The sequence below is a fragment of the Cystoisospora suis genome, assembly GCF_002600585.1.
Source record: "Cystoisospora suis strain Wien I chromosome Unknown contig_695, whole genome shotgun sequence".
NCBI lineage: Eukaryota > Apicomplexa > Conoidasida > Eucoccidiorida > Sarcocystidae > Cystoisospora > Cystoisospora suis.
Genome location: NW_027153496.1, coordinates 32,884 through 56,164, shown reverse-complemented (window position 1 = coordinate 56,164; position 23,281 = coordinate 32,884). Strand labels below are relative to the sequence as shown.

At 47.8% G+C, this 23,281-nt stretch overlaps 2 protein-coding genes across 2 annotated transcripts in view; both read right to left on the bottom strand.

Moving 5' to 3' along the window:
• The window catches only part of CSUI_001741 (proteasome cyclosome repeat-containing protein), a gene marked incomplete at its 3' end in the record, with an annotated part of 13,289 nt that extends 225 nt beyond the window's left edge, over positions 1 to 13,064 (bottom strand). Inside the window, exons 1-2 of the mRNA XM_068061946.1 lie at positions 8,099 to 13,064; positions 1 to 7,548 (exon numbers count right to left, since the gene is read on the bottom strand). The exon at positions 1 to 7,548 is cut by the window's left edge and continues 225 nt beyond it. Coding sequence (XP_067926082.1) covers positions 1 to 7,548; positions 8,099 to 12,064 — 11,514 coding nt within the window. The 5' untranslated portion in view covers positions 12,065 to 13,064. The remainder of the gene's footprint in view (positions 7,549 to 8,098) is intronic.
• Positions 13,065 to 14,689: 1,625 nt separating this feature from the next.
• CSUI_001740 (tbc1 domain family member 5) lies at positions 14,690 to 20,827 on the bottom strand. Its single transcript, XM_068061945.1, has 3 exons — positions 17,340 to 20,827; positions 16,393 to 16,512; positions 14,690 to 15,797 (listed from the first exon to the last, which is right to left on the bottom strand). The coding sequence occupies exons 1-3, from the start codon at positions 19,772 to 19,774 to the stop codon at positions 15,335 to 15,337; spliced, it is 3,018 nt and encodes a 1,005-aa protein (XP_067926081.1). The 5' UTR covers positions 19,775 to 20,827; the 3' UTR covers positions 14,690 to 15,334.
• Positions 20,828 to 23,281: the final 2,454 nt, after the last annotated feature.

Sequence of the window (23,281 nt, the reverse complement as noted above, 5' to 3'; positions counted from 1 at the left end):
TTTCTTCTTCTCCTTCTCGTGAGCTAGAGTGAACTTCTTTCTATGCGGCTGGTGACACCCCGACCATAGAGCACCTATAGCCCATGCCGCAGAGAGTGCATAAGCACCACGATCGAGATGCTGTTTATCGGAGAGTAAACAAGGAGGCCTGAGGAAATGATAGAGTAAAAGACGTGAGAGGGCTTGACTTGACGTACATGAATAGAGAAGTCCTAAGCCTAGGAGACCGGCGCACTGCGGCGAAGATTTCATCTCCACTTCAACGAAGCTATCGTGAAGAGAATAAGGTAGATGAGCTAGGCATAACTGCTCTATAGACTTCAATCTTGTCCCTGCGAAACTGCCTGTTAACCCTAAGATAAGACCTGTCTGGACGGTTTCTTGATCAAACGCTTCCCATAGGAGACGGAGCCACGTCGATTCTCCTTCATAGGCGCTATATTTATGAAAGTAGCCTCTTAGACCCAAGCCTAATATAAACCCTCCAAATTCATCCGGAGTATACGCTTCTCCGTGGTTCTGAAGGAACTCCGCAAAAGCTTCATGGTCTCGTTGTTTCACGTAAAGACATGGCGAAGGTGGAGAAGAATGGAGAGAAGAAAGAAAGGAGGAAGTTGGTCCTCTTCTCTTGTTATGATGATCGAATGATCTGTTTCGCCCTCTTCTTTTTCTCCCCGTTGACTTTTCTTGTTGTGAGTCAAGATCGGTCTCTTCTTCTTTTCTTCGTTCTCCCGACGCTCCTCGAAGTGTAGAAGAAGAAGAAGGTCTTCTGTCGGAAGCCTTTCGGCGAATCAGCTCAGTCACAAAGAAAAGCTCCGACGAGAGCAACGAGCAGGTCGGATCACTCGAAAAAGAAGAAGAGACAGGATGAGATGATGAAAATGCGGGGGGAAATACCGAAGGTAAAGCTAAGGCTGAGGCGCATGCATTATGGAAGTGGACCCAGGCATCTTGATCTCTTGGCTGACGTTGAGTATCGCGAGTAAGGACTTGTGAAGGAAAGGTATAGTAGGAGAAGGAAGAAGAAGAGAGAGAAGGGGGTGAGGAGCTGAGAGGTAAGATAGCTGATGGGACTGAAGAGAAAAAAGGAAGAGGAGGAGACGAAGAAGAATAGAAAGAGATAGGCAAAGGTGATAAGAAGGGTGACGTATCGGGAGAATGAGATGAAAGATGACGATGTAAAGAAGAATCCAGAGGAAAGAAAGATGAAAGATGAAAGGGATCTCGAGGAAAAGAAGAATGTCTGTCGAAGAAAGGGTCTATCCATCTCTCCTGTGTTTCTTCGTCTTCAAGTAGACCATCATCTTCTTCTACTCCTTGAGAAGAATTGGCCTGGGCATTTCTCCATCTTCTTGTTCGTCTTTCTCTTCTTCCCCCAGAGATGACGGCATCTTCTTCTTCCTCTTCATCTGGATGAATCTCTTCTTCAGATCCAAGGTCGCCACCGTCGTCTCTGTTCAGCTCCGTACTCCCCCCCCCCGCAGGTGTAGAGATGAGAGCTTTGAGAACCAGTGCAACTCTCATTTGTATCGGAGGGATATCTATCAACGTTAATAGAGAAGAGATACCTTCTTTACCTTCTTCATTGCCGCTGCTACTTCCTTCTTTTGATGGTCGGACATCGAAGGCTTCATTCCCCCGTCCTTCTCCTAGCAGAGATCCAAGCATAAGAGCCCCACGTCCGAGACTTAGGCCTTGTTGTAACGCAATCCCTCTATCACGTGCGGCGTAAGCAAGCGCTGAATCAAAGGGAGGAAGTTTCTCTACGAGGAAAGATGAAGAAGAAGAAGCCGACGAGGAGGAGGAGGAGGAAAGTGTTCTTGGTGCTGGTCTCTCTTCTCCTTCTCGATGTCTTCCATTCATCATATCTGGATTGAGTAGAGGGGTAGTGGAAGAGGAAGAAGGATCCATGGTAGGAGTAGGGGGAAAGAGCTGTCTATCTGTGAGAGGAGCAGTAGGTGGTGAAAAGACCCCATGCTGTTGGTCATCTTCTTCTTCATCTTCAGTCTCTTCAGAGAGAGAGAGAAGAAAGTTCGAAGGCTCGTCTCCATTCAGAGATGTACCTGGGTTCATAGGAGATGCTGAAGTATTCGCGAGAGATGAGAAAGCTTCAGAAGAAAGAAGAACATCGATACGACGTACAGCTGTAGGATCGAGAGCCAACGCAATCGATTCAAGTCGCTTGTCATCATACATCCCATGGATCCATGACGTCACTTCTGGGGCGAGACCGCCCCAGCGACTTAGAAAACCTGACCTTTCTTTCTTCTTTTTCGTCTTTTCATCGTCCTTCTTATGCTTCTTATCTCGATCCGAAGCAAGTCTTGAAGATGAAGAGAGACCTTCTGATTCTTCACGACCTTTCTCCGTAGTTGACATGTCAGAATACTCTCGAGGAGCAAACACTCGGCTAGGTGGAAAAGAAGAGAAAACAGACAAAGAAGAAGAAGAACAGAGAGATGTTGGAGCATCCTTTTCTCCTCCCCCTCTCGACCCCGGAGAGAAAATACACGTCTCTCCTATCAGAAGTCGTATAGAAAGACCTGCACAACTGAAGGGAGGAGACATTTCTGATGGCAAACTGCGACCATTTGAAGTTTTTTCTTTCCAAGCAACATCGGGGCATTCTCGGCTTAATGACGAGGGAATCAAAGAATCGATTTGAGTCGATACAGCCGGAGTGCATCGATCTTCCTTATTATCTTTAGAATTTCGTGTCCATAGGACAGTAGGAGTCGCGACAATCGACGGGAACATCAAGAAAGCATTCATAGCGATATCACGTCGATTCAGAAGAAGGCAAGCTTCAATAAACATCTCTGTGATATCATATGGCCCTCCATGAAGACGAGACCTAAGAAGAAGGTCAGAAAAGGAAGAGAAAGAACAAGAGGAAGAAGAAGTAAGAGTCAATGGAGTTGTGGGAAAGAAGGTCCTTGTAAGAGATGAGGAAAGAAAGGTCGTAAAGAACCCTGTCATATCATCTCCGATGATAAGCTTCAGAGAGTTGAAAACTTCATTGAAAGGAATCTGGATAGGAAGAATAAGAGAGCGAAAGAGATGTCGATTGAAGCCGTATATCGAGACAAGTTTCTCAAGGATATGAATTAAGTCTCTGTGAAAATCATATGTCTTCCCTCGTCTCTTACTTTGTTCTCCCCCTCTGATCGTTCTTCTCTCCCTTCTTCTGATGGCTTTATCTAGCATCGAGAAGAAGTCTAACACCATCCGGCTTAAAGGAAAAGAACGTTGAGGCGTACGATGATAGACGAGCCTCACAGACGTCATCTTGTTTGAAAAAGCACACGAGCGAGATGTCCCCCTCATATCGTCTCTGTGAAATCTCACGTCTCTCCTAACGTCTTCTCCTTCACTCTGCTGGCGTGCAAAGACAGTGGCTTCACAATCTTCAGTCCCTTTACACCAGGGAGACACGCCATGAGAAACAGTAGAAGAAGAAGAAGACGAAGAGAGAAGAGGAAGAAGGTTCGACGGTGTCTGACGTGGGGGTGTCCTTGGGCTTTCTTTCTTCTTATTCTGTGTTTCTGCTGCAGAGATCTTCTTATTTCTTCTCCTTTCTATTTGTTCCTCGAGTAGCTGCTTACTCATCATAGAGATTTTTCTTTCTCTTAGAGATCTCTCCTTGGTCTTTATCCTTCGCTCTTCAAGACATCTCTCACTCCGTTTCTTCTCCCTCTCTTCATCTTTCTCTTGTGAAGGTTCGAGACCTTCCCTCATTGTTAGCATGCAACCTGATACCTCAGACTTGGTCTCTATTCTCTTCTTTTCGTCTTCCTTTTCTTTCTCTTTCTTTCTTTTCTTCTCTTCTCCCCCTAAGAGAAACAAGTCATCGAATAGATCTGCACCATGTCGCCGCTTCTCAAGTCTAGCCAACGCCGCCTGTAATAACGTAGGGGGGGGCTTCTTCTGCGCCCCCTGACGAAGAAAAGAACGGTCGGCAATCTGAGGAAGCGAAGTTGAAGAAGAAAGAGGACTACCTTTGCTAGTCTTTTTCTTTCTATGGTCTTTCTCACGAGGTGTTTTATAGAAAGAACATGCCAGACTCGCAGGAAGAAAAGGATCAATAGCCGCCTTGGCGTTGACCGACTTATCGCACCTACTGCTGTAATCGAGGATAACCTCCTGAGACGTGTTTGGTGTGTTATGATCTACATCTCCACTTGGATGACGATAGGCCTGTATCTTACGGATTGTCTTTCCGTCTTCTTTTTCTTCTCCTTCATCTCTCGATTCTGACGAAGACGATAGTAAAGATGTAAAAGAGAGAGACATGTCTGTTTGCTGAGGTGAAGAGCATCGATGATATCGACTCTTTGATCGACGAAGAGAAGATGAGAAAGACCTTGCCTCTCGTAGAGATCTTTCTTTCTGACTCATCCAGAGCTCTTCAATACAGCTGAGAATAGAAGGCGGTGTAGCCCATGAATGCATCTCCGACCAAAGGCATTGATTTTCGTAGAGGTCGTCGCGGTCCTTTTCTCTTCTTTCTTCTAGATGAAATTCCAGAGGAAAAGAAGACGAGGACAGAGTCGATTGTTTCCTCGCCCTTTCTCTTTCTTCTTTCATGCTTTCAGAAAAGGAAGAAAGATCAAGTTCACAAGTGAAAGGATCTATCATACGATGTGTACAGGTGTGATGCGATGAAGACGTAGAGGAGGAGGAGGAGAAGGAGGAGAAGCCGGATGAGGCTATAGGCAGTGAATAGGCTGGAAACCCTTGAGTCCTAGGCAGATCAACAAGAAGAACAATGCCTATAGATCGGTAATACTCAGAAAACGCAGGAAGATAGAAATGAGGTGAAGAAGAGAGATGGAGTAGAAGTTGTCCTAGACTTCTCCAGAGAGATTCCGTATCTTTCCGGAGAAGTAAATCTTGAAATAGCGCATGCAAGATCAGAAAAATCTGAGGCAGATACTCATGTAAACCATACGAAGGAAACGCACGCTCAAGACAAAGACCTGTAGGAGAGGAAGTGCACAAACACGAAGAAGAAGAAGATTGAAGGCCCTTCGAGATGAAGTTGAAGGGGGACAAAGGAGGATAGGGAGATGTATTATGGGATTCAGAGACATCTGGCTGAAGAGTTGAAGAAAGAAGAGGAGAAAAAGATGAAGAGAAAGATTTTGTCGAGGCTTTCTTTCCTTCTGGTTCCATTGAAGGGGGTTGACTCCGACTGAAAGAATGAAGAGATCTTGGTAAGAGTGAGTTGACCTCTTCACACCAATTCTCTTTATCAGATTCTTCTTCTTCATCATCCTTCTCTTCTGCTTCTCGAGCCTTTTGTAGCCCCCCTTCCTCCTTATCTTCGTCAGCCTCACCTTCAGTACTATCTGTAGAGAAGTCAAGAATGTCGTGGACGAAAGAAGACAGATAAGCATCCGAAGAGAACTCTTGCAAGAGACCTTCTCTGAAAGGTTGAAGAGAAAGCTCTTGATTCTTATCTTTCTTTCCTTTACTTTGCAGTCTACTGGTTCTTAAAGATTCTTCAACGACATTTTTCTCTTTCCTAGTAGGCCCCTTTCTCCCATGAATCGTTCCTACTTCCTGAAATGAATGAAGATAGCCTAGCCTTCTCAATGTCTCAAGAATAACTCTCTGGCGGTTACAACGCAAGACAGATGGAGGAGAAGAAGAAGAAGAGAAGAAATCTTCCTCTTCTTTGTCCTGCTCCTCACGATAGCGATGTTTCCTGCTCATCACTTCACCACTCGCTTCTTCTTTTTCTTCGACTTCGATGGTCTTCCCTACCTCAGGGTCACGGGGCTTCGATGCTCTCCGGGTGGACGAGCGGTGGTGTTGTTGTCCTTGGCTAGCTGAAGATTTCATCATAGTCTTCGTGCTCCGAATACTCTGATTTGTATGGTGATCACTCTCCGTCTCTTTTTTCCTAGGGCTTCCAACTCTCTTCTCTCGGAGACGTAGGCTATATCTCAATGACTCGTGTTGAAGAGGTAAAGGAAGAGAAGAAGCAGAAGAGAGATCGGTGAGTTTTTCTTCGTCTTTCTTTTCATCTTCTCCCCTTCTCTTCGTTAGAGATACAGGAGAAGAAGTTGCATGGCCAGACTTCCGACGTTTACTTGCAGGAGCATCTATTAATAAGAAGTCGTTATCTTCATCTTCTTCCTCACTACTAAAAGCTGCTGAAGCTAATTGAGTGACGAAGCCTCCTTTTCCTGCTCCTCTCCTTCCTCTTCTCCTCAGCCCATCCTTCGCCTCTTTCTTATCACTGCTGGGAAGACTACTACTACTACTCCCTATCGATTGTTTGGTTCCTTGGGTGAGATGAAATTCCTGTTTTTGTCGGTCTATAGATGGAGAAAGATTATCGTCATTCTTCTTACCACCATCTTGAGAAGTATGCTTGGAAAATGCAGAAGAGAGAGAAGAGTCTATGTGATGTGTATGTGAAGTACCATACATACAAGGTACGTATGAAGAAAGATAACTTCCTCCGCGACTTTTCCTTTGAACAAGGAGCTTCTTTTTTTGTATCATCGATTCTTCTTCCTTCACTACTGAACGGTAAGCAGATAAGATCGTATTCACCAGATCACAACCATCCTCTGTCTTTTTCTTCTTCTTTATCATCTCCAACATACCCGGGGGCGTCTTCTGTGTCTCAGAAATCGCTTGAGTGTATGAAACCTTCTCTTTAAGAGTCTTTAAGAGAGAAGAAGACTCTTTCTTTCCAGGACTTTCTTCGAGAAACTGTATCTCTGAACTCGACGATGAAGGAGAAGGAAGGTGAGAACAGGGAATAGACGAGAGGGTGTCGTTATGCTGTTGATCTCGCTGAGAAAGAGGAGACGGGGACAAAGAACAGGGAGGGTGTAAGACTTTTCTATTCTCTTCTTTCTGAGGAGAGAAAGACTGCTGGTGACCAAAGCATCTCGATCTACATCTACAGGGACGGTGGACCGCCACAGCCGATAGAAGAGAACGAAAAGCCTCCCACTCGAGTTCTGAGGAAGAGGAAATCGAGACGATGTCATGGGGGGAAGGGGAGACAGGGGAATGCTGACGATGTTTCTGGTGTATGTGCACTTCAGCTGGATAGGATGGAGAGGAAAAAGATGATGATACCGAGGTGCTTTCTTGGACTTTTGAAAGGACAGAGGAGGGTAGGGGATGACTGTAAGCTCCATGGCATGTAGAAGATTGAGAAGATGAATGAAGTAGATATTTTTCACGTAGAACTGCTGCCTGTCCTCCTACAGGATTGAGACACCATTGAAAGAGAGCTCTAAGCACTCTCAATGCTCCTAGGGGAGGTAGAAGAGATAGCAAGGCTTCTATACAGCAGCGAAGAAGAACATGAGAGGGAGAAAGCTGGATACTGCAACGGAATGTCTTCAAAAGACTCCTTACAGCGGGAGGGGAAGAAAGAGGAGATGAAGACGGAGAAGAAGAAGAAGAGTCTATAAAAGCTGATGAGGATGGCAGAAGACGGGGAGATGCACAGACAGCTTTCTCGCGAAGAGAAGTAGACGAAAATGATCGCTGTTTCATAAGAGAGTCCGCTTGAAGCTGAAAGGAGAAAAGCGAGATATACGACAGGGAAGAATGATAAACAACCGCATGAAAAGAAGTACCGAAACAAGTGAATGTGGAAAAGGAGACGAAAGAAGACAGGCCACCCCCCTCCCCCCCGCCGCCATCCAGTGAGATCACGAAGAAAAGAAACGCTTGCCGAGGGCCCCATGAAAGAAACGAAAGAAGGGGAGAGGAGAAGGAACGAAGGACAGAAGTATGTAGAGGAGATGCGTAGATGAAACAAGTATGATGGCGTATTATGATGGGCAGAATGGATTCCCTTATGTATGTGAAAGGAAGACATCCGTCGTTACTAGCGGATTATAACCCCTCGTAACCCTATCTATGTGCGAAGCCATATCTGTTGTATGTAGCATGTGTGTACAGCATGTATGTACCTACATCTCTACATATCTCCATTCCACAACGAGTACAGAGTGTCTTTTTCTTATATGCACTCCACTGTCGCTTTCAGAGTGAGAAGAAGAGATCGAGTGAGGCCATGTACCAAGACAAGCAGATGCACAATGCCGAGATATCTTACCAGCGTGATGTTGAATCGATTCTCAACAGGGTGAGAGAGAGCCATGAGAACCACGTCATTCCTCCCCTGATCACCATGATCTCGCTCGCACTCTTTCACGTACTTCGCCGCGCTTCTCTCATGCATCTTGTGGCCTTCTTCATGACAGACACCTCTTCTTTCCTCCATCTCTTTTTCTCTCAAAACCTCCCGTTTATATGTGATCAGGTCTTCTTTCCTCTCCTTCATTAAGACATCACCACTTGGGATTTCCAGTCCTAAGAAATTGTCATCTGAAGAAGGAGAAGAAGAGGAAGACGAAGAAGAAGAAGAAGAAAGTTCTTCTCCACGCGGCGTTTTATGTGGATGGACTAGATTCCTCAATGGCACTGATGTAAAAGCTGGGGATGGCATGTTAAGAGATAATAAGGTGAGAAGCTGATGACCCGCATAGAGACCTAAAGCTCCTCCTCTATGAAGAACAAGAAGATATCGAGGTATCTCTGAGACATTCAATCGAAGTGTCAAGATCCCAGATGACTTTCCTTCATACATCTCTTTTTCGTCTTCATCTGCGGAAGAAGAAGAAGAACAAGAAACAGAAGAAGAAGAATTCGGTATTTCCGTCATTCTTGTCCTTTCGTCTGTAACATCACCTCTTGTTCTTCTCCTCATAGCTTCAATCGTATGGGAGGCCATTCTTCCTTGCTGTCCCCTCTCCTTCTCTATCGCATCAGAGTGGACAGAAGAATCATATGCCTTGCATCTTCTTTCTCCTGTTTTCTTTCTCTCCCTTTCTTTCTTATTCCTGACTGAGCTCTTCCTTTGTCTGTCACTCTCAGGAGAAGGTAAAAGAATCGATACATCGAGCATCCATGATGACGATGAAGAAGAGGAGACCCCACTTCCTCCGCCCCCGTCAGGTTCGACTCGATGTGTCTCCATAGAGACTGCATGCAGAGGTAAGAGATCTCTCTGTCCACTTGACTTCGATGAGTTAAGAGCAACGACCGAGACAACATTGTGGATCACATGCACATCTCCTTCCTCAAGATGCCATGGAGACTCTGAAAGATCTAAAGTCGGAAAGACAGGAACAAGTGAGAGGGAGAAGTTTTCTTCGTCAAGAATCGCTAATCGTAAACGCTCATACACTCTATTATGTGAGGAGGAAGAGAAAGAGAAGCTCCTCTTGTCCTTCGTCTCTTGTCTGGCTGGCTTCCCCACATGGTCACAAACTTGTCCTCTACTCGACGACATAGGGAGAAAGATCAACTGTGTCTTATGACACGTCTCCCACCAGGTGTGAAAAGAAGAAGAAGAAGAACCTGCGTCCCTGTCTCTCGAATCTCTCTCTCGTCTCTCGGATTGATCTTTTCTAACTCCCGTCCCTGAGAGGGCTTCACAGCTCTTTTCCTCGAGTGGAGGATTCCTTGGTGCATGCCCAGGTGAAGTGGTACAGGGATGTAGGTGTTCTCTACGATCCGTACGACTCCTCTTATCGACAGACGACAAGTCTGTTTCATGAAGAAGAGAAGAAGAGGAAGGAAAGGAATGAAGTTGAATGGCTTCGAGAGATGGTGATGCGTAAGCTAACTGAGCAGCCAAACGCATATGGGTAGGTAAGTGTGAAATGTGTCTACGTAGATGAGGCGATCTGATCCATTCTTGTTCGACCTTCCATTTATAAGCCTGTATGTCTGAATAAGAAGTTGAAGAAAGAATCGAGTGTAGAAGGCAAAGGAGATATCGATGGGTTTGTACAGAGTAGACTAGGCACAATGGGAAGCCAGGAAGATCGCATACCCAAAGGACTCGAAAAAGGTCTTCTGGAAGAATAGTTAACCTTGACGATGAAGATGAAACATAAGAACAAGGAGAAGATACACCCGAAGGAAGAGGAGGAAGAGATAGGACAGATAACCAAGGACATGAGCGAGATAAAGGCGGTGGATCTGAAGAGCCATATCTTGCTTCTTCTACTGCTCCGGGTCTCTCTAGGTGTTGTCGAGGATCTCTCTTTCGTGGTTCAGTAGGTTTGACCGGGTGATAGGGGGGAATGCAGTGATCGCCCTCATGACCTTCCTTGTTAGGAGTGAGGGATGAAACAGTATGACTTGGCTTCAACATTGAGAAAGAAGAAGAAGGGGAGAAGGAGAAGGAGGAGCAGGAAGAAGATGACAAAGTTGAGGAAGTTTTCCTATCTAGCGATGTTGTATGAGAAGAGGGACTACTAAGACAGCAGCAAGGGCAACACTTGAAGAGAAGAGGTTTAGGCTGGAGGGCTCCATCCCCATATTCAGTTGATGTAATAGAAAAAGCGATATGTCTGGTTTGTCTAGAAAGGGAAGGTGATGAGATGGGAAGGTACTGTGAGACGTCTGAAAAGATTCTCGGTTGATATGCGGCAACGATAGCACCATATGTCCTCCCTCCCTCCCGGTCAGCTGTACATACACCCCAGACCTGTTGAGGTGTGAAAGGAGTAGGTACGTAGATGCCACCTGTATCAATACCACACCGAAAAGGATTACCTGTAGGCCATTCTCCTCCTCCTTCATCGTCATCATTCCCAGTAAAGAATTGAACCCCACCATAGCTCCAGTCAGCACTGCGTTGTAAAACAATGAGTAAACTCTTCTCTTCATAACTACCCGGCGTCCCTTTTCTTATAGGCCGACTCATCCTTACCCAGGGTGAGAGCAAAGAAGGGTAGAAAGATGTTGTAGGAGAAGAGGTCTGTTCATAGAAGGTGGATGGCGAGCACTGATGGAATGAAAGGCCCGTACTTAAGGCGATCCGAAGAAGTCTTCCTTGTATAGGAAAACTTTTCGTAATGAAGATGGTGGATCGATGAAATCCAGGGAGAGATGAAAGAGCTATCTGACGGTTATCCGCATCGATAAGGATCTCAGAATCAATACAGGCTTGACCTATGTGATAGGACGGAGATCCAACTAGAGTCAGGAGAAGCCTTGAGGGAACAGAGGTGATAGATGACATTGCAGCGGAAGAATGACGTGGACTTCTCATATGGCAATGATGAAGAAGAGGAGACATACAAGATGAACTGTTCAAAGAATAGGAAAACATCATGAGATCTGTATGAAGTTTTCTCAATAAAGATCGAAAAGAAGGAAATGAAGAAGAAGAAAGACCTGTGACGGTCGGAGGAGGGTAATAGAGAAAGAGAAGAAATCTTCGAAGAGCATATAACCGAGAGGAGGAAGAAGTATGTAAATCAACATCTATAAGAGCCTTTTGCCCTGGCGCCACTACAGTGTTCTTAGGAGGACGGTGATACCCTTTCACCTTCTTCTCTTTTTTCCTATCCTCACCACTTGCTTCATGTTCCTTATTATCGTCACTATGTAGCCCTGTAGAACTAGATGATGACTGATGTGAAGAGGAGTTGTTTTCCTCTTCTATTGAATCTGCAGGACCACCTCGCCATTTCCTGCTTCTTCTTCTTTCTATTCTCTCGTCACTACGTTTCTCAGAACCAAGATGGTAAAAGTCTTCATCTACTTCAAGAAGATTCAAGAAAATCTGCCGAAGAGATTCAGGATCTCTATAAGAGACATCGACATCTCTCCCGACAAACTGATTTAGTCCTTCATCATATGGAGACTGTTGCTCCGGCCCAAGTTCAGCTTGGCTTGCAGGTAAGATCGCCGCCGTTGTTCGTTCTCTGTTTGATGTGCTTAACTTCTCTAAACCAAGAGGTGTGAAGGGAAGAGAAGAAAGCAGACAACAAGGAAAGGAGGATGAAGATGGTGATGGATCTCCATGTCGTGAAAGAGAGAAAGATCTCAAGCAATTTCCCCGTGTCTCATTCTCTACCCATCTGTCCTGTATACTGTCTTGCATGCGCTGCTGCGGGGTAGACACTCGATCTGATACTTCCGAGGTCTTCTCATCCCTTCTACAACTACGGCTGTTGCTCTCCCTGCCTTCCATCGCAGGGTCAGACGTAGGTGCCGACATGTTTGTACCAGAGGGGAAGGTCACATAGTAGGACGAGAAGACTTGACAAGAAGAAAGAAAAGAAAGGAGAAGATGAAAACGATGATCAAATGACTGTAGAGAAAGGAGAGGATGTGAATTTTAGGGCCAGGATACTCCCCCAACTTCTCTCATGGGAGACAAAGCAAAATTGAGAGGCTTCCTTCATCGTGGACGGAAAGAACAACGACGAAGGCACCATCAGGAAGAGGTACGTAAAGCTAGGGGGTCAAACCTCTACAAGCTTTCCGTATCATCCATCTTATGCAGTTGGCGCAAGGTAGTATTTACGATAGCCATTCTTAGGCGGTCTAACAGGATGCTGTCCTTCCTTGGTTGCCTGGCTTGTGCCTCCTCTGAAGCCCGGAGTTCCCGGTAGAAAAAAGTAGTCATCTATGCGGACTTGGTAATCTTTCGAGTCCGGCCGAGAGAGCATACTCATCGGATGATATTACATACAACGTAGCCGTCCCCTCGTTCAGTTCTACATCTACGAAAGAAGAGTCTTCTTGTGTTTGAGAAGACCAAGGAAATGCAGGCTTGAAGGTGTTCGAACCGTAGACAGGAGACTCAGGTTGTGCGACGGCAATGACGACGACAACTGCGGCTGGGAACGTAACTGGGCCATCACGATGGATCGGAGAAGCGGTAAGGAGACTGATGAGAAGTAAGATAGCGGGTAGACAGAAGGTTTTGTTAGTAGAGGCGGCCAAAAGTCAAACCCGATGAAGACAAAAAGAAGAAAAGAAACCGACGCGAAGAAACGATCCAGCAGCAGATGTTCGGCAGATGCTTTAGAAACAATCCGCGCTGGGAGTGAGGACAGAAGGGAGAAGGAGCGTAAGGAAGGCTCTAACTGTGGAACCAGCGGGCAAGAAAACAAACAGGAGGATCTAAAACAAATAAGGAGAAGAAGGAACGAGATATGATCTCAAGGAAGAGATGAATTCACGAGGCGAAGAGCTCTTTTAAAGGTTCCAAGAATGATGGTCCAAGGGGCAACAAGCAATGGGAGGATCGATGGTGGAGATACACCTCACAACATCGGGGGGCCGAGAACAGAGAACGAAACATGTTGATGAACATGTATGAATAATCAGTGAAAAGAGAGACAAGAAAAGTCATAGAAAGAGCTCACAGCTCTAACAGCTTAGGAGACTTTGAGTTTAGTTCACCCGCCTGTACTCGTTGGGTGTGATTGCATGCGATGTGTCTTCTCCCACTTACGCCTGGTTGATCTTCCGCAGCCGTGCTGAAAGGGAGAGAAGTGTGCTCGAAAGAGCTGGCCCAAGAGATGGGACTCTAGTTCAATACCGTGTACACACGAGCTTCGCGAATGACCTCCCGATAGGCAGATACGTGATCTTAGTCCGGTGTGAAGTTACGTGGACACCCAACACACTCTCAAGGGACAGATTTAACCAGTCAAATCCTCCTTTGAGTGAGACTCCGAAGTCTTTCTACGGTAGATGCTGCTTTTAGCCTTCATTACCGAGTCTAGGCCGAGCCGAATACATGTAGGCCCTCGGTCATCGCTTCCAAGCGCAATGTGACCCGAGGAGGGCAAAGCCTCTCATACCATTCACTGTCGGCGGTGGTCGTGCGATGGCTTCGAGGGAGGGCAAGATACGTGACACGTAATCTACGACCCTCTACAGCACGGGGAGAATCATGCGTGGATTATCATGGCTTACTCGCGACCGTCTTTCGCGAGGTGCAGGCTAGTACCCGAAGCCCCGTCATCTGCGCTGAAGAACGGCAAACCGGCCGCCGGTCGTATAGCAGAGCGAAGAAAGCAAAGCACGCAGTCATCTTCTAGTGAATTTGTTACTGTCGACCGACGTGAAACAGCACCAGTCGATCCTCCTCAACGCTCACGGGAGAGCTTATTTTCGTATCGGGTTACAGGGGGTTACGTTTTTGTCATGAACTGGAGTAGGTTGTGCATCACCCGGGGCGACGAAACCTTCTCTGTATGGGTCGGAAGAGGTCAGCTACATTGCTAGACTTCAGTCGTGACCGACTCAGACCATGTATCACTTTCCGTCGAATCAGCGATAGAACTTTGTCGCAGGTCTCCACGCTGTCAGCCACCGAGCCACAAGCCAAGCCTCGCTGCCAAAGAGCGGCCACTCTTCCTCCAGACCTCAAGGTAGACGGATTCAACTGAGAGAACTTGTTCACCGTGTGAAGAGGCGATGTACGGTGCTCTACTGTTTACACTCGACTGCATTTCGCCCCTCCTGCACCATCTGGGTGACCTGCTGCACGGTCAAGAGTAACAGCGTGTGTGCTACGGCCAGCTCACCGGCCGTTTGCACTAGCACCTCGGTATCAGTGCTTATGTTTCGGAACCGTCTTGTAAGAACGGAGTCTTTCTTATCGGCGAAAAGAGACTCTGCCGAGAGCTGTCTGTTGCCGCTCTCCATCGCATTTGGTGGGCCATCATGCATTGTGCGAAGCTGAACAGGAACGGGCACCACTCCCAGCAACTTCAAAAGTCTGATCTGTTCAGCAGAGTGAAGTCGTCCGAGCGGGGGGCGGGCTCCCCTGGTTCTGGGCGGAGTTCCGGGCTCACAGTGCCAGCTGACCAGACGCAGTACGGGAGAGGAAACTCGTGTATTCGGGAATGAGAGTTCGGCATTTCAACTAATTGTTCAAGGTGCACACAACACCCAGCGCAGCACCACCGACAGCGAAAGGGTGGGACGGTAAACGTGCCAGAGAGCCAGGCCTTCCAATGCGGCCTTTTTCCGGTGCAGTACACTTCTCTGTAGTCAAAAATGGCGGTTTTCAGCCCTGGGTGACTTAAGACGGCACACACCAAACATACAACAACGTCTTACAAAATACCACTGTTTTTTGTAACTCCTCTGACACTACCTCGCTCAGTACAATCGCACTTTCCTTTTCTTCTCCGTACCGTCCCTTCTCGGAAGTTACGAAGGCTACAGTGCCAGAGTGAGCGCACAAGCGCACGCCCGCTCTTGCCGCCTCCGCTCGACTTCTGCTCTTTAGCCGCAGTGAAGCGTTTCTCGTGTGTCACGAGATGATGCGCTCTATCTAAAAAGAGCTTTAGGAGGAAGACTAAATCGCCGGATACATCACGATGTTCTCCATTGTCAGTGACCTATCTCAGGGCAGTGAATTTGAAGCTTTGATGTCAACACCAAACAATGTTCCAGCCGTTTTCACGCCATGAGATTTCCTCGTGATCCGAGGAAGAAAAAGAAGCACAAAAAGACATTTTGTTTACAACAGTGTTGGACGGATTCCCTCTGATGCGCCCGGGGAGAAAACTGTGGAGGTTGAGGGACTGCCTGATACAACTGGGAGTGGAGAGACAGACCTCCTTGCTGTTTTATTGTCTGCCATTTTTTTGCTATTCTCTCGTCCATATGAATCTCTGTCATCATCTAATCGTCTAGCCCCTTCGGAGCCATAAATCTCTTCTGCCCCAAGAATCGTGGGTTCAATTCCTGAAGCTTTACAAGAAGAACCAGAGGACCCTTCTATAACGTCAGCAGAAGCGTCTCCATTGCCCACTCTGCTACGGGTGAGTTCCCCCGTACTATCTGCAAATAGTGAGGGGTTATACTCTACATCTCCCTCAAGAACCCTCTGAACTAAGACTAGACGTGAGAGAGCGGAAGAGAGTAACAGTGAAACTGTGTGGCTTGAAGACGGGGCTCCTGCCGAAGAAATACCATGACACCTGAGGGTGAGCAGGAGACACGACAGCAGCGCACAACACTATAAAACCTCGCAAAGGAAGGCGACTGGACAAAGAGTGTTCAAAAGAGTCTTTCGATCGGCGCGGCCCCCCTACCCCTATTCTTCCTTCCCTTCGTCACGACCAGGGCTCTAATTATCTCATGGCCTCTCACTCATCATTTAGCAGTCCATTCTCAGTCTGCGTTTCTTAAATGTCATGCTTTTTAGCTAGTCTCATGCCATTTTCTTCTGTGTCGGAACCAACAGCTTGAAGCAGATCAACAGACATCCTTTCACGCTCCGATGGATATGCAGTACATCGAAGGCTAGGAGAAGACTACTGCTACGGAGGAGGAGAGGGAGAGAGTTAGCATTCGTTGCAAAGACGGGTACAGAGACTCTGTGACCTACTGGAGGCACGGAGATACTCGTGATTACTGTTACCTGCTGTCTATCAGACAGATAGACAGCTGAAGTCTTCCACAGTCGCGCTTTACGTTGATGGAGAAGCCACTAAGTGTTGAGCAAGAAACATCCAAGGAAGGCGAAAACACCTCCACAGACAGAGCTCAGAAAAGTGAAGGCAAACGACTTACCCATTCACCTTTTCCATCTGTGCTTCCGTTGTGGCTGCCTCTTGAAGTGTAGCTACGATATCTGCCACATGCTGACCGAGGGCCGTCCCACTGAGTGAGGTTCTACTACTATGGATCGTCCTGGAGTGTAAAGACAGTTCAAACACAAGGGAGGCAGTTGTCCTGATATTGAACTAAGAAAACAATATAGCTACTCATCAGTGAAAAAAAAGACATCTCTTACAAAACGCTCTGGTGCACATATACTTTCTTGTTGTAACACCCACACAAGGACGGGGCACTCCATCACGCTGAACTCACGTTTCACCGAATCCTATGTTACACAAGTATAGGTGTATGTACACATCTACGCTTATAAGTGTATGTGAGAGTTGGCAGATGCTTTCAGGTGACGGACACGGGTGCAGATATCGAGCTAAAACCATAGCTAGGCTGTCTTCAATCTAGATACTAAACCCACGTACAGAGAAGGAAATGACAAAGGCCATGAAGATCGGTGAGCCTTCTCCAGCTGCCTGGTGATTACATCCTATCTAGGAACTCGCGGGGTAGCGAACTGTGAGATCCGACGTGAATGCCGTTCACAGTGTGGCTCATCCCCGCCAGCAACGCAGTAAAGCCGAACAGAAATCGCCAGCGGTGTTATATCTGCCCGCAAGTCTCCCCCTCACGTGGCATGTGTATATATTATCAGGTATCGATATGGAATGTATACGGTGATTTTGATTTCTGTCTCTTCAGTTTTTTGACCAGCATGGCGCTGAAGATCAACCCGCAGCGCAGTCTCCGCGAGTCTGAACAGAAGGAGACATCTTGAGACCAATCTATAGCGTTGCTGAACCACTCCTTCAGTTCTAAGTTCACAGTGTTAATCCTCCCTATAGATTCTTGCAAGTGATCAAAGCTCACGTCATGCGAGGACACAGCGAATAGGCGGAACGACCTACCCCTCTCCCCTTTGTTTACGATGGTGGTCCACCAGCACCTGCGTCTCCGTTCCCTTCGTCCTTCGGCGGTGATCAGCGTCTAATCCATCCTCTTCATGTTTCCGAGGAAACGGGGGCTTACTATGTCTATGATGGTGATGAGAGCTAGGCGAATTCATACCGCTTTGACTACTCGGTGCCTTCCCGCCCTCCATCATCGGATGCTGTGCCTGAGGAGTCGTACTGCTGGTAACAACACAAGCAGCTAGGCCTCCACCACCTACTACATGGATGGGGCCGCCGCCCTGACGAGACGATGAAGAGATCGAAGTATGCGAAGATGACTTATGTAGTTCAGATGTGTTAGGACTTAGGGGTGTTGTTGTATGTTTTCTTGTAGATGCACAATGGTCTGCATGACTATGGTGATGTTTCCTTCTTTCATCTCCTTGACTGCCGTTGATGTTTTCATGACCAAAAGGTGACGATGATGACGATGAAGAGAGCATAGAAGAACCATCCGGCGACAGCTTGTACAATCCCTCATTATCTTCTTGTCTTGCTGAAGAAGAGGAAGCGCCGCCACCCCTCCCGGTTCGAGAAGCACTTCCTCCTGAAGATGGAGATATGGTCGGTGAGACGGCGTCACCTCGCGACGTCTCGTTTTGACGTTTTCTTCTTTGACCAGAACGTAAGGAGAGAGCAAGGAGAATGAGAGGTTGAAGAGATTCTATAGGAGGGAACTTCAATAACCTCCGTAGACACAAGGTTTCATCACTATCAAGGAGATTCTCTCTGACAAATTTCAACATAGCAAGCGCAAAGTAATCGGTAAGAGGAAGTTTGGCAGATGCTGCAGCTCCCAGCTTATCAGGCTGATGTGAGGAAGACGATGAGGACTGGGAAGAGACCCCTAGCCCTACTCCACCTAGTGGTAAAGGGCCACTGCCGCCCATACTTGAAGAGAATCTTGTTGTACTGCTACTATGAAGGAGGTCTGTCCCACCCCGTGTGGACGCTCCGCCTAGGGTTCTTGTAGCTGTAGGTGTAGAAGTATGACTCGTGATGCCTGCGGTTGTCGATGCTCGGGTGAGAGAAGATGAGATAGACGGAGAAGAGCCTGTTGCAAGGGCAGGATGATGCTGAGAGGCGTCATTCAGAGGATTTTGAAGATATGCATCCGCAAACAGAGCATCCCATATAAGGAGTGTATCTTGAACGTGAAACTCTCTACTGAAGAGAAGCCGTAGCCATCGAAGAAGAAACAACTGTGGCTGAATATCAATTTCTTTCAGGTGAGCATACAAGACAGAATCCGTTTTACGTAATAGTGTATCAAAGATATAACTACATCTCCATAGGATAGCTGATTGTTGAGGTTGATTCGATAAAGAAGCAGCGGCCCCGACACCTACTGAACTCCCTACTAGAGTTCTTCCTAACGGTCCAGATCCTTTCAAGAGATTTGTATGTACACTGCTCATCGCCGGTTTACTAGGAGGGGGAGGAGCAGGCAGGTAAGCGGCCTTCATAAGGAAGGTGTTCATCAAAGTATTGAAGAGGGAAAAGGTATCTGCTTCAATGTCATCCAGACCTCCAGAGAGAAGTACACGCATAGGTTCAGATACAGGAGAAGCCTCTGGAGAGGGGCCCATGGATGTTTGTTTGTCTACACTTTTAGGATGAGAGGCTGTTGAAGCACCTAGATTTTCTCTTGAGCATATAAGATAGAAGATAGCTAGGAGTTCATTCATGCCTTGTTTATAAGATACATCTTGATTCTGACGGCTCCACATGAAAAGAATGCGTTGTAAGGATTTACGCGTAGTGTCACGACAGAAGAGAGCCCGGTCAGCAAAGGTGCGTTCAATATCTTTCCAGATTTCTTCTAAAAGACAGTCATTCTGTTGTTTCTGGCTCCATGGATTATCAGCTGTGGAAGCAAGAGGATGAAATCTCTGCGGATCAAGCGACGTTAAACGTTTCGCACTTAGTTGCTGTTCTTCTTGGAGCTTGACGTAGAACGCCCGATTCGCTTTGACCTGTTTCTCCCACTCTAGCGGATTATCTCCATGTAATAAACCTAAGAACCTTTGCCAAACAATACGCCTTAGGATTGAAGGCTGTGTATGTGAGAGAGTACCTATGTCCTCTTCTGGTGCACATCCTTCAGGGGTCGCGCTAGTGAAGTGATGACCTACACCTCCCCCTGTCATTAGCAGCATTTCCGCTTGCTGGTTAAGAGAAACAGAGATGGATGCTTCAAATAGGCGGACATAGTCTGCTGAAGTTAACGGTGGAAGTCCATCATCATCCTCTTCTTCACCTCCTTCACCTTCAGGTGCATGGATCGAGTCATCGACGCATGATGGAGCAGAGGAAGGATAAGTCGGATAAGATGCCGCCGGCACCAGAGGACCTGAACCGGCTGCGGACGGCGTAAGTGGAGACGACATTCTTAAGATATGTCAGTCAGCCGTGTACAAGTCTGCTCGGTTAAAACAAGTGTTGCCCTTACTTGAAGTCGGGGTGACGTCGATTTCGAGGCTTGAAGGCAATCATGAGCTCACCTTATGTGAAGAGATGCGCTACAGGGCATGCGTTTCATCTAACCAGCGGCTTCTGGTCATCGTCAACACGGAGAAACTTCAAAAGAGTCCCATCTTTCGGAAAGAAGGAAAGGATAGCGCAACGAAGGCTTCCGACGAATAGAAAAAGAAAACAGGACGAGAATCTTAGTCATCAAACAAAAAAAAAACAACTAAAACACGCAGCTTGACCTATGGGTGCGAGTTCGAGGGGAGGGGCGACGAGATATCGGAGACAAGGTGGAACTGAGAAATTTTGAACGTGAAGCTGTCAGCATCCCATCTAACACGTGACAAACGCATGGATGGCTTGATCATAATAGTGGTAACTCAAGAGTCAAACCCTTGAGTTCGATCACGAGAAGGCGGCCTTGTTCGTCTGTTGGATGGGCTGAGGCGGGCCGGCAGCTGACTTTTTTGGGACACCTCTTGTGGAGGTCTGTTCACGATATGTCTTAGCGCGAAGAAACCAACAGAAAGTCGAGTCAGCAGATTCCAGAAGACAAAGGGAAGGGCAGCGAGGAGGCGACAAAGTGGACAGCACAGCAGAATCCCTGACAGCATCGAGGAAGCGCTGCCTCCTGTTCCCATTAACTGCAGACCGCAGATGACGGATGGTGGGTCGAAACGTAGTGTGAAAAAAGGAAAGAGAGCGGAAGACGAACAAGAGGAAAGAAACTGAAGAGCTGTCCAGATGAAAGAAAGTGCGACAGGCGAATACAGAGAAGCCTCCGTACACCAGCGGTTAGCAAGCCGTGCCGGACGGTAGTGTGAAACGACAAGACTTGGATGTAGAACGAAAAGGATCTGAGAAAGGCGGCCAAGCATCCACGAATTATTGACCTCCGTGTTCTTTAGTCATGTCCTGTTATCTGTTATGTGCCTGGGAGGCGGAGATAACCCACGATGAATGAGTAGTTGCCAAGTAGAAGACTGATTGAGGTTCTACGGCGTGACGGCCCCCAGACGCACATTCGCCTCGGCTTGTACTCGGGCAATCGAGCGGTCCCATCTCGTGGAGCTGACAGAATAGACTTCCGTCTGCAAATAGAAAGCTCGATATACCGAGCAAACTGATATGGTGTGTTTTCGTTGACACAAAGACAAGGCTACTCATTGTTCGCTCGCACCATGTGGATACGCGCCTGGGAAGCTGAAGTTGGCGCTTTGGGAAGCCTTACGCCCGCCGAGTGGTCTTGCGAGGCGGCAGTACAAAGACCCACAGTCTGCTTGCTGGGAGGCATTGACTGGAAAAAAAAGCAGAAAAAAGTCACTTTCTGATTCAGTCACCGCCGAGACCGAGGGTCTGCAGGCTATGCCTGTCCAACAAGTGCTGCAGGTGGGCGCCCGTTCACGGCTGTTATAAGTCTACGAGCTACAAGCAGCAGCGGTCAGGACAGGTACACCGTCCCATCAAAAGGTGGCAGGGACGGAGAAACCAAAGCCCCGCTACTGTTATCCGGAGAGCCGACCCTCTGCCTCTTCTCCGCAGAAACTCATTCTTTTTCTGAGACTGACTAGTCAGTCGAGTCACATTCAGGTCGTGACTACACACGTAGTTTGGAGGCACTACTTGGTAGTTAGCGTCGCGGCGGGACCCCAGCCTATGCAAGTATCACATCGACGGAAGGGTGGCAGAGTTATCAAGAAGAGGCTGACCTGAGTATGCCCGACAAAGTCGATACGGAGTCACTATACGTTCCACGGCTTTGAATCCGGGCGTTTGCGAGGCTCGACGGAACTCTCAATCTGTTCAAGTCCCGAGTATGGATTACAAGCCCCGGAACTTTGAGGGCCCCGAGGGTCGCGTTGCTTTCTGTTTTCCAGTCTAACACAGAAGTTGTAAGAGCTGCTTGTGCCGGCAATGCCACGCCTTGCGCCTGCTTACACGAGGGGACGGAAATTCTACCAGTCGGCTTTCCAAGACCTGGAAAGTGCAAAAGACTGAGCAGAAAAAAAGCCTAAACCCAAAGCAAGGCTTGGCAAAATCTGCCTGTGAGACGAGAAGGCCCGAGAAGCCGCCAATCCTAAATTGCACGACACGAGAAAGCACCCATATAGTATTTGCTTCCTTCCCACGCGTACAGAATGCCGTGCAACGTCATGACCGAAGTCACCAATACTGACGGACGGCGCCGTTGGCGGTTTGTCCGAGTGGTTAAGGAGTTGGACTTGAAATCCAATGGGCTCTGCCCGCGCAGGTTCGAACCCTGCAGCCGTCGTGAGAACACCGTGAAAAGGCCAAGAGGAGACGCGGCCAGGCCGCATTTCATTCAATTCTCTCTCCAGTTCTGTTATCATAGCAGATCGGGCGCTGACAGGGTGGAGCACGCGACGCGAGTGTTCTTGACAACGCAATCTCTATATAGAATTTCGCGCATACGGACGATAGAGTGCCATACGTTGGCGACCCAACTCAAATAAGAGCCGGAATGCTCTGCCAGAGTACGGGCTGTCCTCCGCTAAACAACGACGTCATACCAGCGAGCCATCATGTGTGTTCGCGAGGGTCCCGCACCCGCGTCGGCGAGAAGCTGGCTACTACATACAGTTATACGAGGCGAGTCCCGCTGAGCGGAACTCCGAATCTTGGGAGATTATTTTCATGCCTCGAGGATACGGAGGTCCGGGTACCGGCAAATCGGGAGCAGCGCTTATGGAGAAGATGAGTCTTGGCGGTTTGTCCGAGTGGTTAAGGAGTTGGACTTGAAATCCAATGGGCTCTGCCCGCGCAGGTTCGAACCCTGCAGCCGTCGTTCAAGCAGGTAGAGAGAGGTGGGCGGAGACAAGCAGGGTGGGGGTGTAAGGGTGTTTCTGCTGATGATTGATTGTTCTAGAGCAGCTTATACCTCCGGAGTTTCTTGAATTTTTGCTGCCTTACGACGTCAAGGAAGTGGGTGCGGGAGGGGAATGTGTAGTATTCTTCCCCCCATCCCCTTGCCTCCTTTTCTTCTTCTAGTTTCCTGGGACTATAGAGAATACTGTTCCTTGGCAGTAGAGAAGCCGAATTGCGGACTTGGCACCGTTAGTTTGTCGAAGCAGTTTTTTGTCCAACTTCTGAAGTGTGTCTGGAACACCCCGGAACATGCCCTACAGACACCGGGATTCCAAAGCATCACTTCGGTTCCTTCATACGGGAATACAGGCTATCCCAGCAGACACCTATCATCAGTAGTGCGAAATCGAGTCGAGCCCAAGAATGCCGGCTGCGGCATGCACGCATTGTCTACTAGACACAGTTAGACGAAGCGTGTCCGCGCACGGCCGCAACGCAAGGCACTGAGGTGGTTTCAGGGTCTGCCAAGTGCGGAATACACGACGCGGGTATCCGCAGAACGGGAGCAGCGCATATGGAGGAGCGGCGCCGCCGGCGGT

Coding starts and splice junctions, on each gene's coding strand:
- CSUI_001740 (XM_068061945.1), bottom strand. CDS start 19,774: ATGTCGTCTCCACTTACGCCGTCCGCAGCCGGTTCAGGTCCTCTGGTG. Junction 16,513..17,339: donor CGTAAACAAAGGGGAGAGGG/GTAGGTCGTTCC, acceptor TTTACACTCCAG/GACGATCCATAGTAGTAGAA. Junction 15,798..16,392: donor CAGATGGAAAAGGTGAATGG/GTAAGTCGTTTG, acceptor GCTCACCCTCAG/GTGTCATGGTATTTCTTCGG.